This window comes from Solanum verrucosum, unplaced genomic scaffold (genome assembly GCF_900185275.1).
Source record: "Solanum verrucosum unplaced genomic scaffold, falcon-dt-bn FXZP01000112.1, whole genome shotgun sequence".
Lineage (NCBI taxonomy): Eukaryota > Viridiplantae > Streptophyta > Magnoliopsida > Solanales > Solanaceae > Solanum > Solanum verrucosum.
Genome location: NW_026020441.1, coordinates 2607276 through 2621251, shown reverse-complemented (window position 1 = coordinate 2621251; position 13976 = coordinate 2607276). Strand labels below are relative to the sequence as shown.

At 35.2% G+C, this 13976-nt stretch overlaps 1 protein-coding gene across 1 annotated transcript; it reads right to left on the bottom strand.

Moving 5' to 3' along the window:
* Positions 1 to 1390: 1390 nt before the first annotated feature.
* LOC125808402 (phosphoinositide phospholipase C 6-like) lies at positions 1391 to 8146 on the bottom strand. The gene is made up of 12 exons (XM_049488104.1): positions 7805 to 8146; positions 6270 to 6466; positions 5644 to 5779; positions 5292 to 5540; positions 4896 to 5210; positions 4509 to 4820; positions 4191 to 4433; positions 3896 to 4116; positions 3676 to 3793; positions 2855 to 3007; positions 2684 to 2770; positions 1391 to 1881 (listed from the first exon to the last, which is right to left on the bottom strand). Exons 1-12 carry the CDS (start codon positions 8132 to 8134, stop codon positions 1588 to 1590), a joined length of 2655 nt encoding a protein of 884 aa, XP_049344061.1. The 5' UTR covers positions 8135 to 8146; the 3' UTR covers positions 1391 to 1587.
* Positions 8147 to 13976: the final 5830 nt, after the last annotated feature.

Genomic DNA, 13976 nt, shown 5'->3' with positions numbered 1-13976 from the left:
ATATGTTTATGTTTGTATCAATTCGTTATTTCGAGTTTTATCATATTTGAATAATTTCAGACTTTATATTACTCAATTATACAAAAACATGTGAATTATACAAACGTACCTGTGAATTATACAAATTATTGCCCTCTCGCTCACCTCGCTCCTCCCTCTCCCAATCTCGCTCGCCTCTCTCCTCCCTCTCCCAATCTCGCTCGCCTCTCTCCTCCCTCTCCCAATCTCGCTCTCCATATTTACAAATACATATGTATAATATACAATTATCTAACCGATATACATATATAATTCACCTCTCTCCCACTCTTTGCCAACTCTCGCCTCTCTCTCCCAATCTCGCTTGCCACTCTCCTCCCTATAACATGTAGCTACGAATCGTAATTAGCAAACTAAAGATATGAAGCGTAATTAGGCTATTTTTGAGTGGCTATATGCGAAAGTTCCTATTATAATAATACGGAACATAGTTTTATTGCTGAAAATCAAATATTAAATAAGAAATGCAGAGTTGTATAGCAGAATTTATTTCTTTATCCCTCAAACCAACTGTCCTGGATGATTGATTTTATTTTAATATATTTATATTGTCTAACAAATCATTTGATATTTTGATTAATCTTAGTTGTGCGAGATTATAATATTGTGATTGTTATGTGATGAATAACAACATATGACTATTTAATAGTAATGAATAATATTACAGGAATTGTCATGCAGTACGTAATTGCTTAAATTTGCAATGAAAATCAAATATTAAATAAGAAATGCAGAGTTGTATAGCAAAATTTATTTCTTTATCCCTCAAACCAACTGTCCTGGATGATTGATTTTATTTTAATATATTTATATTTTCTAACAAATCATTTGATATTTTGATTAATCTTCGTTGTGCGAGATTATAATATTGTGATTGTTATGTGATGAATAATAACATATGACTATTTAATAGTAATGAATAATATTACAGGAATTGTCATGCAGTACGTAATTGCTTAAATTTGCAATGAAGAACTCTATGCTGCAAATTGAACTTAGTATCTTAGGAGGAACAAGTTCTAAATAAATAATGAGAAATGTCTTGAAAATTGAAATAATTAACCTGAATCTCTCTCTAGCAAAACTACATTTCTAAGTTTTCACCTTGTTGGTTAGCTCATTCTACTTTAGTGCTAAATCCTTGGTGAAATGCTGTCAATTGAACATAATCCATACAAATTTTTCTGACTGACTGGGAAATAGTTGATGTCAAAAGAGTTGAAAAACAATGTCACAGACTCAATCAACAACTTCATCCTTTAAGTTTTTCTTTCTCTTTCTAATACAGTAACTTCACATCCATACAAATTTTTCTGACTGACTGGGAAATAGTTGATGTCAAAAGAGTTGAAAAACAATGTCACAGACTCAATCAACAACTTCATCCTTTAAGTTTTTCTTTCTCTTTCTAATACAGTAACTTCACATCCATTGTACAAAAAGAACTGGATGTACGAGAATCCCGCCAAGGATATACAATAACAAAATAGAATTGAGCTTTTGTCATTTTGGACAAAATCCTACCAAGAAAAAGAACGAAATTGCACCTCAGATGAATCGAAATTGCATAAGCAGCCTAACAGATTTAAGTTTTTCACCCTTCTTGTCATAGAGAGGGACTGCTCGGATTCCAGGTCTCAACTCGGAAACAGGCAAACATGTCTGGCCTCCAAAATCATCCTTATCTGACATATCATATTCTCGTACTTCAATCCGAAGCAAAGCCAGCTCTGGCACTGTCAAGGGGAATTTAAACTCTTCTCCCCATATAGGACCCCAATCATCCTCTATTATCCTGGTCTTACTCTTTGCAGCATCTGCTGGAACTCCAATTATATATAGCTGCCATTCATATTCATTGAAGGTCAATACAGCATTCAAAAATTTCCTGAAACTTCATTGAATATAAAGCAGAAAGGCGAAACATTATTCTGTATAGTGCAAAGGCGACCAGAGAAAGAATACAAGCAGGCTATAAATTATTATATATTTTTTTTATTATACATAAAGAGAAAAAGGATGACATGACATGTCATGAGATCTGGCTGATCAACGAATTTCTCTTCAGGTCATCTTTTGAGTATGAATGCGTAGTGTACGTTTTGTTAACTACAGCAATTATTCCTAGCTCACTTGTGTCATGACAATTATGTTGGCTTCAAGCCAACAACTAATCCAATGGCCTGCCACTTGTTTAAGTTCCATTAAATCATGCTTTGGCTTCCAAACTTTAAGTTGATAGTTGATTTTGCTACTTGAATGATATGCACACTTGTTTTTTCCTTTTAAAGTAACGTAGTAATATGTCATTTAAAAATCAGGTGTTAGATATTGATAAGTTGGTAGTAAGTAATGTAGAAACCATCAAATTCAATGAACTATTGATTAAGGCCACAACTCCCACATTGCACGAGCTACTTGATTTTTACCAATATATCACTTTGAGACACTCAAGGGAAGAAAAACTGGTTTGAATGTATCACTCTAGACACTCAAGGAAAAATCTGGTTTCAATAAACAAGGAAAAATCTGATAAGATCTAATCAACACCTGGCCATCCAAAACATTGTTAGCCATGATGTGTACTTAATTATGCAATAAAATGAGTCGCACCAAATGGCGCCATCAACATAGCCCAACTAACCTTTGTGTAGAAGTCTGGGGGAGAAAAGGCATCAAAGTGCGTGTGGCTGAAATCCATGCGCCATCCATCTCCCAAGTATACTCTGACCTGCAAAAGAAGATCATACTTCTTGGAATTATCATCACATAAGCTTGAAGTTTGTTATGTTTCCACATCACACATTTCATTTACCCTTAAAGTTTTCTTCACCGGCAATGTCACTTTGGGATCAAATAATTCATTATATGGTCCTCTTTCCATGAGAAAACTAGGCTTTCGTACATAGCCACAGCCCCCGTTAGACCTAAACATCCCATGCATAATCCAGAGTGCTTTCCCATATCCCTATCATATGCAATTAAAATAGCAATTAGACAGAATACAAGGAATCAAATTGATAAAAAAAAGTTGCTAACAGCAATCAAAACAGGCAGAATTATCTGTTACATCATATTCAAATTCATTTGTTTTCTATTTTTTCAAAAAAGTTTGATCAATGGTCTGCAGAGAAATGAAGAATACTCAGAAAGGTAAATAGTATCCATTGGTCAGCTCAAAATGTATTTGCTCAATTTGATGTCAATTTTGTGATGATACATGATAGACCAGCCTGCCCAAGAACTACCAACAGAGCACATACTGATACCTGATATTAGTGCATATGAAAATGTATCCATATAAACCTTGTCTGTATGAAGAGATCCTAATTTAATCCTATGTATTCTATTCATCACCTTATAATTTTTTAATAAATTTTTTCATAAATTAATCAGAAACAATCCTCCAAGGGAGAGATTAAAGAAAGAAAAGTTACAAAATCCAAAAAGTTGCAGAACAGAAGGAAATGATAACGGGGAAATTTAAACATTGTGGTACAGGGTAGATTGAAATGATATAACGGGTAGTTCTGAGTATTGTAGCACAAGGAGCAAGAGAGATTGTGAAATTAAAAAATAATACCACACACAAGGCAGAAATAAACTTGGGGAGAAGAACATGGATGCACCAGTTACCTGCATGTTAAATGCAACCATCTGAGCTCCATGCATCCAGCCAATCATAGGTTTAAAATTTGAGGAGGTAACTCGTGTTCCCTTGGGAAACACCCTCAGAATATTCCTTTGAGTGAACCTAGCAAATAGAAGAAGCAGAGGAAAACTCAAATGGTGAATAGGGTAGACGATAGAGTAGTCTTGTCAATGGTTGCATATTATTTGGTTAAGAACTAAATACCTGACTAAATCCTTTCCATGATTTGTTGCAGCTTTTTCAAGTGCATGTTCATCCAAACTTAGACGATTGAATTTAATAACCTCATCTGTTAGTGCACGCTTCACCCCATGTTTTGCCTTCCCAGCACGAATTGCTATCAAACGCTTGTACTGGGGTGCTCCTTTCTGGGATGATTGGTTGTTGGAGGTATCATTATCTTCATCGTCTTGATCAGTATCACTCTGAGAAATTCCAGAAAAAAGGATTAGCATGCCAAAAGAAAGATATTGAAGAGACTGTTCCAATGCTGCTTTACCCTCTCATCAGTTTCATGTCCTTCGTCTAAGATTTTTGAAGTATCCTTGACCAGTAAGTCTTGAAGTGAATTCCTTTCTCTACTTCTGTGATGCTTAAGCTCTTGAGGTGTTGATGAATTCCTCGTGCCACATTCTGCCTTCCCAGCATTAATTGCTACCAGGCGCTTGTACTGAGGTGCTCCTTGCTGCGATGACCGACAGTCAAAGTGATCACTTCCTAGGTCATCTTGATCTATATCACTCTGAAAGTACCAGAGATAAGAAGATCAGATTGCCAAAAAAAGATATCAGAGAGAGTTTCAAGTTGTTTAATTTACCCCCTCATGAACTTCATGTTTTGCTTTAATTTCTGAAGTCTCCTTGACCAATAGGTCATTTCCAACAGAATCTTTTCTGACTGGAGATGCACTTTCTCTGACTTTCTGATGCTTTGACTCAACATATTCTTTGGGCGGCTTGGGAGACAGAGGAGTTCCATTCTTAAGCTCTTCAGGTATTTGTGCATTATTCAAGTCATAATTTGCCTTTCCAGCATGCATTGCTACCATGCGCTTGTACTGAGGTCCTCCTAGCTGGGATGATCGATGGTTTGAGGGATCACTATCTTTGTCATCATGATCCATAACTTTCTGGAAATGCAAGGAAAAAGTAGATTAGCATTCAAAAAGAAACATATAGTTTTAACATTGTTTTATGACTTTTACCCTCTCATCAGCTTCACGTTCTTTGACTATAATTTCTGGCGTATCCTTGACCAAAACGTCCCTTTCAACTGAATCTTTCCTCGCCATAGTTGCATTTTCTTTGTCTCTGGCATGCTTCAGGTCAGGATCTTCTCTGGGTGATTTGGTAGCATGAACTGTTTGATGTTTAAACTCTTCTGGTATTAGTTCATGCTTCAATTCACTATTGGCCTTCCCAGCATTAATTGCTGTCAGACGTTTGTAATGAGGTGCTCCTTGCTCAGATGCTTGGTAGTTGGAGGTATCACCATCTTTATCATCTTGATCAGTATCGTTCTGAAAATATGCCAGTGAAGAATAAGAGATTATCTTGCTGAAAGAAAGAGAGAATGAAAAACTGTTTTAACATTGTTTTACCTTATAATTAGCTTCATGTCCTTCTGTTTTAACTTCTGAAGGCTCCTTGACCAAAATGTCCCCTTCAACTGAATCTTTCTTCACAGGAGATGCACTTTCTATGTCTCGGTGATGCTTCGACTCAAGATACTCTTTGGGTGGTTTGGTAGAAAGTATAATCCGATGCTTAAGCTCTTCAGGTGAAGGAAATTCCTCTAAGCATTCTGACCGAGGATAATACAGCATCTCCCCAAAGACTTGGATAACCGCCTAGAGGAAGAAAATGGGGTGCATGAGAGGAAAGGAGTTAATAGTAGAGTAAACATTATATATAATCTCAAAAATGTTGACAAAAAGGGCAACCAACTCTAACCTCTGCAACTTTTGCTTGAAGGTCTGGCGTCAAGTGGTCTTCTAACGTAATTATGACAGGATAAGGAGATTTAATAAATGCATGGTCTCTAATGGATCTTAAGCATGTAAGGAGTGGCACGGGCGTTGTCAGGGTCCTGGAAATGATCATAATTGGAATCCTCAGCACAAACTCATTAAGATCTCATAAAGTTTCAAGTGTTATTCAGATATTGTATCCTAGTTGAATACTTTAATAACAATAAGTGATAATGGATAAGTGACTCTTAAAATTAAGAGGTACTCCAAAGGATTTGATATTTAATAAATCCATATATATGCTTTTCATCTCTGGTAAGATGACTTTGAAGAGCTTAATAATCAATAGAAGGAATCTATTCTAACACAATTATCTAAAAAGATTAACTGTTCAATCCACATTCATTTGATTGATAATTAACTTCCTGTCATCTTCAATCTTTTTTTGGTTACAATTAAGTTGAGGCAAATGGATCACACTAATATCAACACTTAGAGGGTTGTTGGATGAGTTTGAAGATCTCCAGAGGTTTTACCGCACTTTTTGCTTCTATAAAGTCGAGATCTCTCCAGTAGTACTTTAAAAGTTACTGAAGGAGCATATCCTACCTTCCATGAACAACATGCACATTATCTTTTGCTGAATTTGGCCATAAATCCAGCTCTATTCCCCGCACACCTCTTTCCAGAGCTCTAATGATTGGAATTTCACTACAATCGCTGCTCAGTTGATTTCCAGTAAGGTAGGAATTGTGACCTGTATAAATGAAATAATGTTGCAATGGAGCATTCATATCATGATGTACCTGGAATGACATAAGTTGTCAAAGTAAATCTACATGTCGCTACATGTAATTTCTAGTCATTCTGCATAAACAACAAATATACATGGCACAGGGAATTCAAAACTTGAAATCACTAACCCCAATGATTTAAAAGTTAAAAGGAAGGGTGTTAATAAAGTTCATGTGCAATACTGCAAAATTTGTACACCTTTATTTTCAACCTTTTCACATCTAAACCTATAAAAAAGGCACAAGCCTCAAGACAGACAAATTCCTCCCCGTCGAATTAAAAACATGATCCATGTAGAGAAAGAAACTTACGCTAATAGATCTATGCAGGGTTGGGTTTCCAAAGAATCCTAACAAAAATTCAGTTTCTAAGGTGTTCTGGCATATTTCACCAAAAATACATAGAAATGCTCGTCCTTTCCCTTTTGCAATACCATCTATAAACTGTACCTCAGTAACTTGTTTTTCTCAAGATATAGTTTCTATTGTTTCAATAGTCATACTCGCTCTTGTCCCCTTGAAAGAGGAAGTGTGCCCAAGATCAAAGTCCAATTCTCTTATTTTTCTTTTACTTTACTCTCTCATGCGGTTGACTCTCAAGCCACAAGAAGAAGTAAAAGAAGGAACGGCCAAGGAAGTCATTGAATGCACACATCCATCCCTTAGTGATCAAGTGGACAAACACAAAAGAAAGAAAAGTATTTCCATTAGTTTCTATTCAGACCATCATCCACACGTAACCTAGGACAACCATGTTGCTTGGGGCAAGTAGGGACAATAAGCACCATAGAGCAGAGAGGAGAGTGGCTAGGGTGGGATTTTAGAGAGCTATTTTGTAAAGCTTTCAAGTTACATTTTCTTATTCTATTTTTACTTGGGGATAATGTAGCGAGTATTTCTTAAGTATCGGACCACCCGTGCACAAATCTTCACCTTATAGCAACCCCTAGGATAGTTACTTCGACCACTTGATACAATCAAGCTAAGAAAACACCAGCATTTCTTCCATTAGGAAATCCATTTGTCAACAAATGGCATTGCACTTCAACTTTCATGGCATTACTTAGTGATGTCCATTGCCAAAGCCACAATTTTCACTTAGGGTTCAAAATACGAAGAAATAAATATACTAACAAGTCCAGGAGGGTTCACCATCTACTATATATACATAAAAAAAAAAAACTTCAATCATTACCCCTTGTGAGGAGACTCTGCCCCTGGTGACAATCCCTAAGTGTCCCATTTTCTCGAAGAAAGGCACATTTTTCATTAAATTAACACACATCAGTCGAATTAATAGTACAACATAACCCAATCAAAGCATCTTTCAAAAATGGAGAGGGAAGAAACCTGAGATTTGATAGGGGCATTGAGATCATCCTGAAATAGATAATAGAAGAAATCTTCGAGTTCAAAAGAATGTGCATTTTTAGTGTACTTGGTGAGATGATGCCGCCGATTAACAACTTCCTGTATAATTTGTTCAGCATCATTAATGGTGCACTCTTTCTCACCTTGATACTCAACCATAAACCGTCCCAATTGATCCCCTGTCATATGGATTCCTTTTTCGGTATACAACGAAAATGCATTGCTAACGTCCGGCGGTGGACCCGTCTCGCTGATCTTAAACTTGCGATTAAAACACCCCAACACTTTGTAATAATTGTAACTACCCATTTTTAATGATTCAAATTCTTCCTTTTCAATCTAATTCGGTTCCTTCTGTTCTGGATTCATGCTTGTGAGAACCTATTTTTTATTTTATTTTATACGAAAATGAAAAAAAGTAAACGTAGAAAATTGGTTGAGGGGAAGAAGACTTTGAAGGGGCGTTGGAGCAAAAATTGAGGAGTATAGGAAGGTGATGTGGTTGAAGGCGACGTTTATAATATATATACATACACTAAAATAAATTAATTTTGAAGAAAACACCACACCGGTTCTAACGCCTTCTCCATCCCGCCATTTTTTTTTTCATTTTTGGTTTCCTATGGTCTCCTCCATATTGTTATTTATGTTCAATTTTTTAAATAGAAACAGTTATGCAAGGCCAATTTGTGTGCTATTCGATATAATTAAGTTATTCCACCTACAGATAACTTTATCTGCCAAAACTTAGGCAGATAAAAATAAATCACATAGTGATTTTTTGGATTCATCTACTACTCCATTAAGCTACACTCTTGGTCTATTATGTAAATTTTATTATATAGCGAGAATTACCTATATTATATAATTGTGACGATCCAAAATTCAAGAGTTCTGGTGATATGTTTCAATTCCATCAATAGATAAGTCAATTCCTTACTAATTCAATATTTGACAAAAAACGAAAAGGAAAAAGTAATTTAAGATTCAAAATAAGTCTTAAACCCAACCTTCATTATTTTTTTTAAATTGTGATTTGATTGTTTGAACTTGGTAACCCATTCAACTTCTTTGCCTGACAATATAATTGTAATTGCCCTAATATAATTGTAATTGCCCTATATATTATGTTCTTGAGTCAGTCTTAAGGCTAAGTCATTTTTTGATAGAGCTATCTTGTTTTGAATTGACATACGCACTTTGTATTAGATCGAGTAGCCTTTATGCTTAAAATGTCTTATGCTATTCAGATAGGAGGAGTATACTTGTTTGAAGGGTGCATTGTATTTGGGTAAGGTGTGTGAGTGTCTTGTTAGTTGTTCTGGAACGAATGAAGATTTAAGTGTGGGGTGGTGATATTGGATGAATTTACACAATTTTTAGCTATATATGTTTCACCCACATTTGAGCATTGTTTGATATCTAGCTTGATACTCTTTATTTTAACTCGATTACATAATTTTAAGCTTATGAAAGGTGTTTTGTGCTATATATGTAGGTAAAAAGACCTTGACAATATTGACCAAGTATGAAACAAAAAATGGATAAAACTCATAAAATGAAGCTCAAAGAGAAGTCAAAAGCTCAGCTGACAAATTAGTGGAAAGCCATGGAGGCTCGAATGTTTAGCCCCTACCAAAAGCAAGGGCAATGCAAGACAGAGAGTGTAACAAACCGAAATCCTCACTATATTAATAAAAGCACTGGAACACTATTACAACTTTAAGATTCTAATTGCAATAATCAAACTACCGAATTACAATGAAAATATTGAAATAACAAGTAACTAAGGATAGAGATAAGAATGGAGATGAGAAACTTAGACTCTAGAACTGGGGATGAGAAACACAGAACTGCCTTTGCACATAATTCATGTGATGCCCTCTCATAGTGATGCCATGTTCTATTTAACAATACCCTCAGTGTGGATCCCAAATTATCCTATGTGAAGGCCTGGCCTTGTTGCTTGTATTGGACCAACTTGTCCCAATACCTATCCGTGTGATATATTGTAATGACCCTCCTGGTCATTTCTGTGTCTTGCATTCTATGTGTCGTTTAGAGCGTTCCTGTAGCGACCCCAAGTCATTTATGATTTGATGGGACTGATAGTTCGGTCACCTGGTCGTTCGTTTGGTCTTGGTGCGAGTTTTTGTGTTTTGGAGCTTATGAACCTTGAACGATCATTTTCGATCAAAAGTTCAAGAAGACGACTTCAAAAGAGAATTATGACTGCTCCATCAGCTCCGGAGTGGCCAAATTAGGCTAGTAGCATAGTTGGAACGAGTATCGAGACCTTCGATGCGAGTTTGGACCATTAAGCGTTTTAGCCTTTGAAATGTGGCCTATGGTTGACTTTGGTCAACATTCTTGAAAAACGTGCTTAGATGAAAATTTTGTCAGCGCGGTTAGCTCCGAAATGTTGAGTTTGGTCTAGAACGACCTTTCGTTCGACTCCTGAGGCCTCCGGACTCATTTTGAGCCCCTTAGTGGATTTTGGTTAAAATGGCATTTGGAAGTGGGACCCACTTTTTATCGAGATGACCTATGATGGGAATTTCGACTGCGCCGTTGAGTCCAGAATATCAAATTTAGTAGGGTAGCATATCTGTTTTATTTTTATCGGGTTCCGAACGAATCCCAAACACCCCGTCGGAGATTTTAAAGTTGGCAAAAATCAGCTTTTCAGCTAATATATATATTACCCTTATTTAGAAGTGACACTTCTAAAGGACTAACATAGCTTAAAATAATTGTACCTTGTGCTTATTTAGAAGTGTCACTTCTAAAGGACTAACATAGCTTAAAATAATTGTACCTTGTGCTAAAAATGTGATGAGACAAATAAGGACATTTTTGGTATTGTGAAGATTACTTTTGGTGAATTCATTGTAATAGAGACATCTGTACTCTATTTGGTGACATGTGTCTTGTCTTTTTATACTTAGCCAGCCAGATATTATAAGCCAACAAGATAGAGTACCAACACAGCTTTAGAAAGTTCTGTCAATTGCATTGAAATTGTACTACACCATTTGAGTCTAATTCACTAGAAAATAAACACCTGTACTACACCTGTCCTTCTACCTTTTTCCAGTTTTCAATTATCTTGCTTTGGTTCTTTCTTTGTTCAAATTTTTCTATGTTTTATTCTCCTCATTCACACACTTGCCGGAGAAGGAGAAGAAGAACTTAGAGATAGAGGAAGAGCAATTGATGGAAAATTAGAGAAGAGTGATTTGATTCCGAATTGATGCATCAATTTGGTGATGAAATTTCTTATTTGACTACCAAAATTGGAGGTAATTTTTCATTCTAATTATAAATTTATGGGGGTTTCCTTCTAATTTTTATCTCTAGATTTAATTTGCATTTGCAGAACAAATTGCATACATTTTTTGATGTGATAATGAGGCAAACACATGCTTTAAAGTTATGAAGATATAGACTTCATCAAAAGCTCTTCTCGCAATTCTCAAAATTTTGTATCTCAATCTCTTATCGTGATTAGATTTTCTTATTTTTGGTGAGTTCTATCACCCTTTGAGAAATATAGGAATAATAAATAAATAAATAAATGCAATAAATTGGTTCTTTATTAGCAAATATAAAGGACGGATTTTGAATCTGACAAATATAGATGCAATAAATTTTTGATTTGAATGTATAATCTTTGCATGTGTATCTTTGGGATTTTAAACAAAGTTCTATGATTTTTCATTCAATCGTGTGTTCAAAGTTCATTGTGTGTTTTGATTTTGTAGCTTTCATCATTGCTTAAATTGATTTTTTTTCTCCTTCTTGGTTTCTCAGCTTGAGTTGCATGTCAGTACTTACCTTCGCTCTCCACTTACCTTTGCTCTCCATTGTACCAAAAGTGTTTCATAGTATGCCTAAATGAACTTTTCCCCTTCTATAACAGTACATTTATAGAAATTTCTACTCAAATTTCCTGCTTATTGCACTTCATTGCTGGTCTAGGAAATTCTTATCTTCTCTGTTTAAATGTTTGTCCTTTCTTTTTTCCTGTTTGTTGGTGAAATCTTTCTCAACTTAGTGTCACTCATTTGTTGGTAATCACCTTTTTGTGGGTATACTTTTTTGCAATTCTTCCTGCTCCGTATGGGTATGTGGGTTATAATTTTGTTGCATGCATTAATTAATAAGTTCTCTTCACTGTTGGTCTGTTGTGTTTGTTGTGCTCTCCTTCTCCTCCTATTATGTCTATGAACATATGCCTCTTTCTCTTCTTGCAGCAACTATCCAAATATATTTTTGTTGTATGTATACATTGTCATTATCGAGACCTTAGTCTTTGACAAAAGTATTTTATGCATGTTTAGAATATGTATACAACACTTTGTTTTTGATTGTCAATGTGTAAGACCTTAGACGTTGACAAAAGAATTTTATGCATGTTTAGAATATGTATATAACACTTTGTTTTTTATTGTCAATGTGTAAGAGCTTCGACATCAACAAAAGAATGTGTGTCTTAGTTTAATATATCACAAATTGAAGAGAACTCTAATTGGTGTTGCTCTCTAACTCTTCCCACCCATATTTTTGTTAAGATATCTTGGGTGGACATATGGTACTAAGATTCAATATTGATTGAATAACAACTGATACTCTTGATTGGACTTGCAAAGTCCAAATTGTGGACATGACTCGAGAGCGAGAAAGTTTGGAGAAGAACATCAAATTTCAAAATCTGATTTTGAAAGACGAAGAGAAGAAAGTAACAAGAGTTGTATCTGAATCTTCAAAAAAAATTGAAGAGATCCATTCCTAACATTATTGGTGCAAGGACTGACAACCAATGAAAAAGACAAATGGGTCACACATACAAAAATTATCAATCCTACTTTCAATCTAAACTTTTATGTATTCTGTGTACGACTATTTCAGGTAAATTCTCTATAGTATACATTCTAAATCTAATTCTTGGGGTATTAATCTCCACTATGGAAAACAAATAATTATTTGGATTAATCGAAAATTATTTCTCCATCTGTCAGAAAAAGCAATATCTTAAGGAATGTCAATGTGCCAGGTTCCCGTGATCAGAAAAGTTTTAGCTTTACTAACTAATTAAGCATTATAATGGAGAATTAGCATAATATGCAAAAACAGTTTAATCTCATATGACCACCACCATGTTGGTGTTCTCTTGAATACATCCAAAAGTATTCATGATATCTAAGGGCCCTTGTAGTATGTAGTTTAGACTTCATATTAACATTCCTTCACATCCAATTTTGTGTATGTAGTTTAGACTTCATATTGACAGCCCTTCACATCCAATTTTGTTGTGAATTTCATAGCTTAGGTATAATTGTTATGTACATTAATCTTCTGCATCATCTTTGTAAAACTATACATGTGGCTACTACATGGGTCCAATAAAAATACTATACATGTGGCTACATATAACATGTGCGGCACAAAATCGACAAATATACTTACCCTTGACCCTTTGACAGTGATTCCGCATTATCTTTGAAACTTAAAACAGGGTACTTTCTAAATCAGGAGCAAAACAGAAATATGGATGATTATGGAACACTAAAGAGGTAGGAAGTTTGATTATTTCTAAATGTTGCGTATCCTTACTCCTTCATGTTTGTCATTCCATCGTCTACCAATTCTATATTTCCATTCATTCTGTTGTTTTGAAATATCATAGTTTAAATATTTGCCTTGTAGGTGCTATGTAATACTGATAGGTTGAATGTTGTTATTTTTTCCTTCCAGCAAATACCTTTTATTTTGATTTTTGGTAATATCAGAGTTAAAATGCCCGCTTTGCTGATGTTGTATGATAATGATAAGTTGGGATTTGTTATTCTTTTTCTTCCGGCAAGCATTTCTATATTTTGCCATCACTCATCAGATGAATGAAATCCTTTTGGTTGTTGCATTGTGCTGGTTTTGTACTTTAGAAGTATTAGAATGTCAGAGATTCAACATTTACTCTCTATAGCTTATTCAAATGTGAAATAGTTACATGTGTTGAGTTTTGCTCCCATTGATTTTCTTCTAAAAAAGGAAAACTACATATCAAGGGAGAGAAGACGGATGACTCATGGGCTTAACTTCATCTACATCTACAAATTGGGACAAGCTCGATGTCATGAAACAAGCGTGG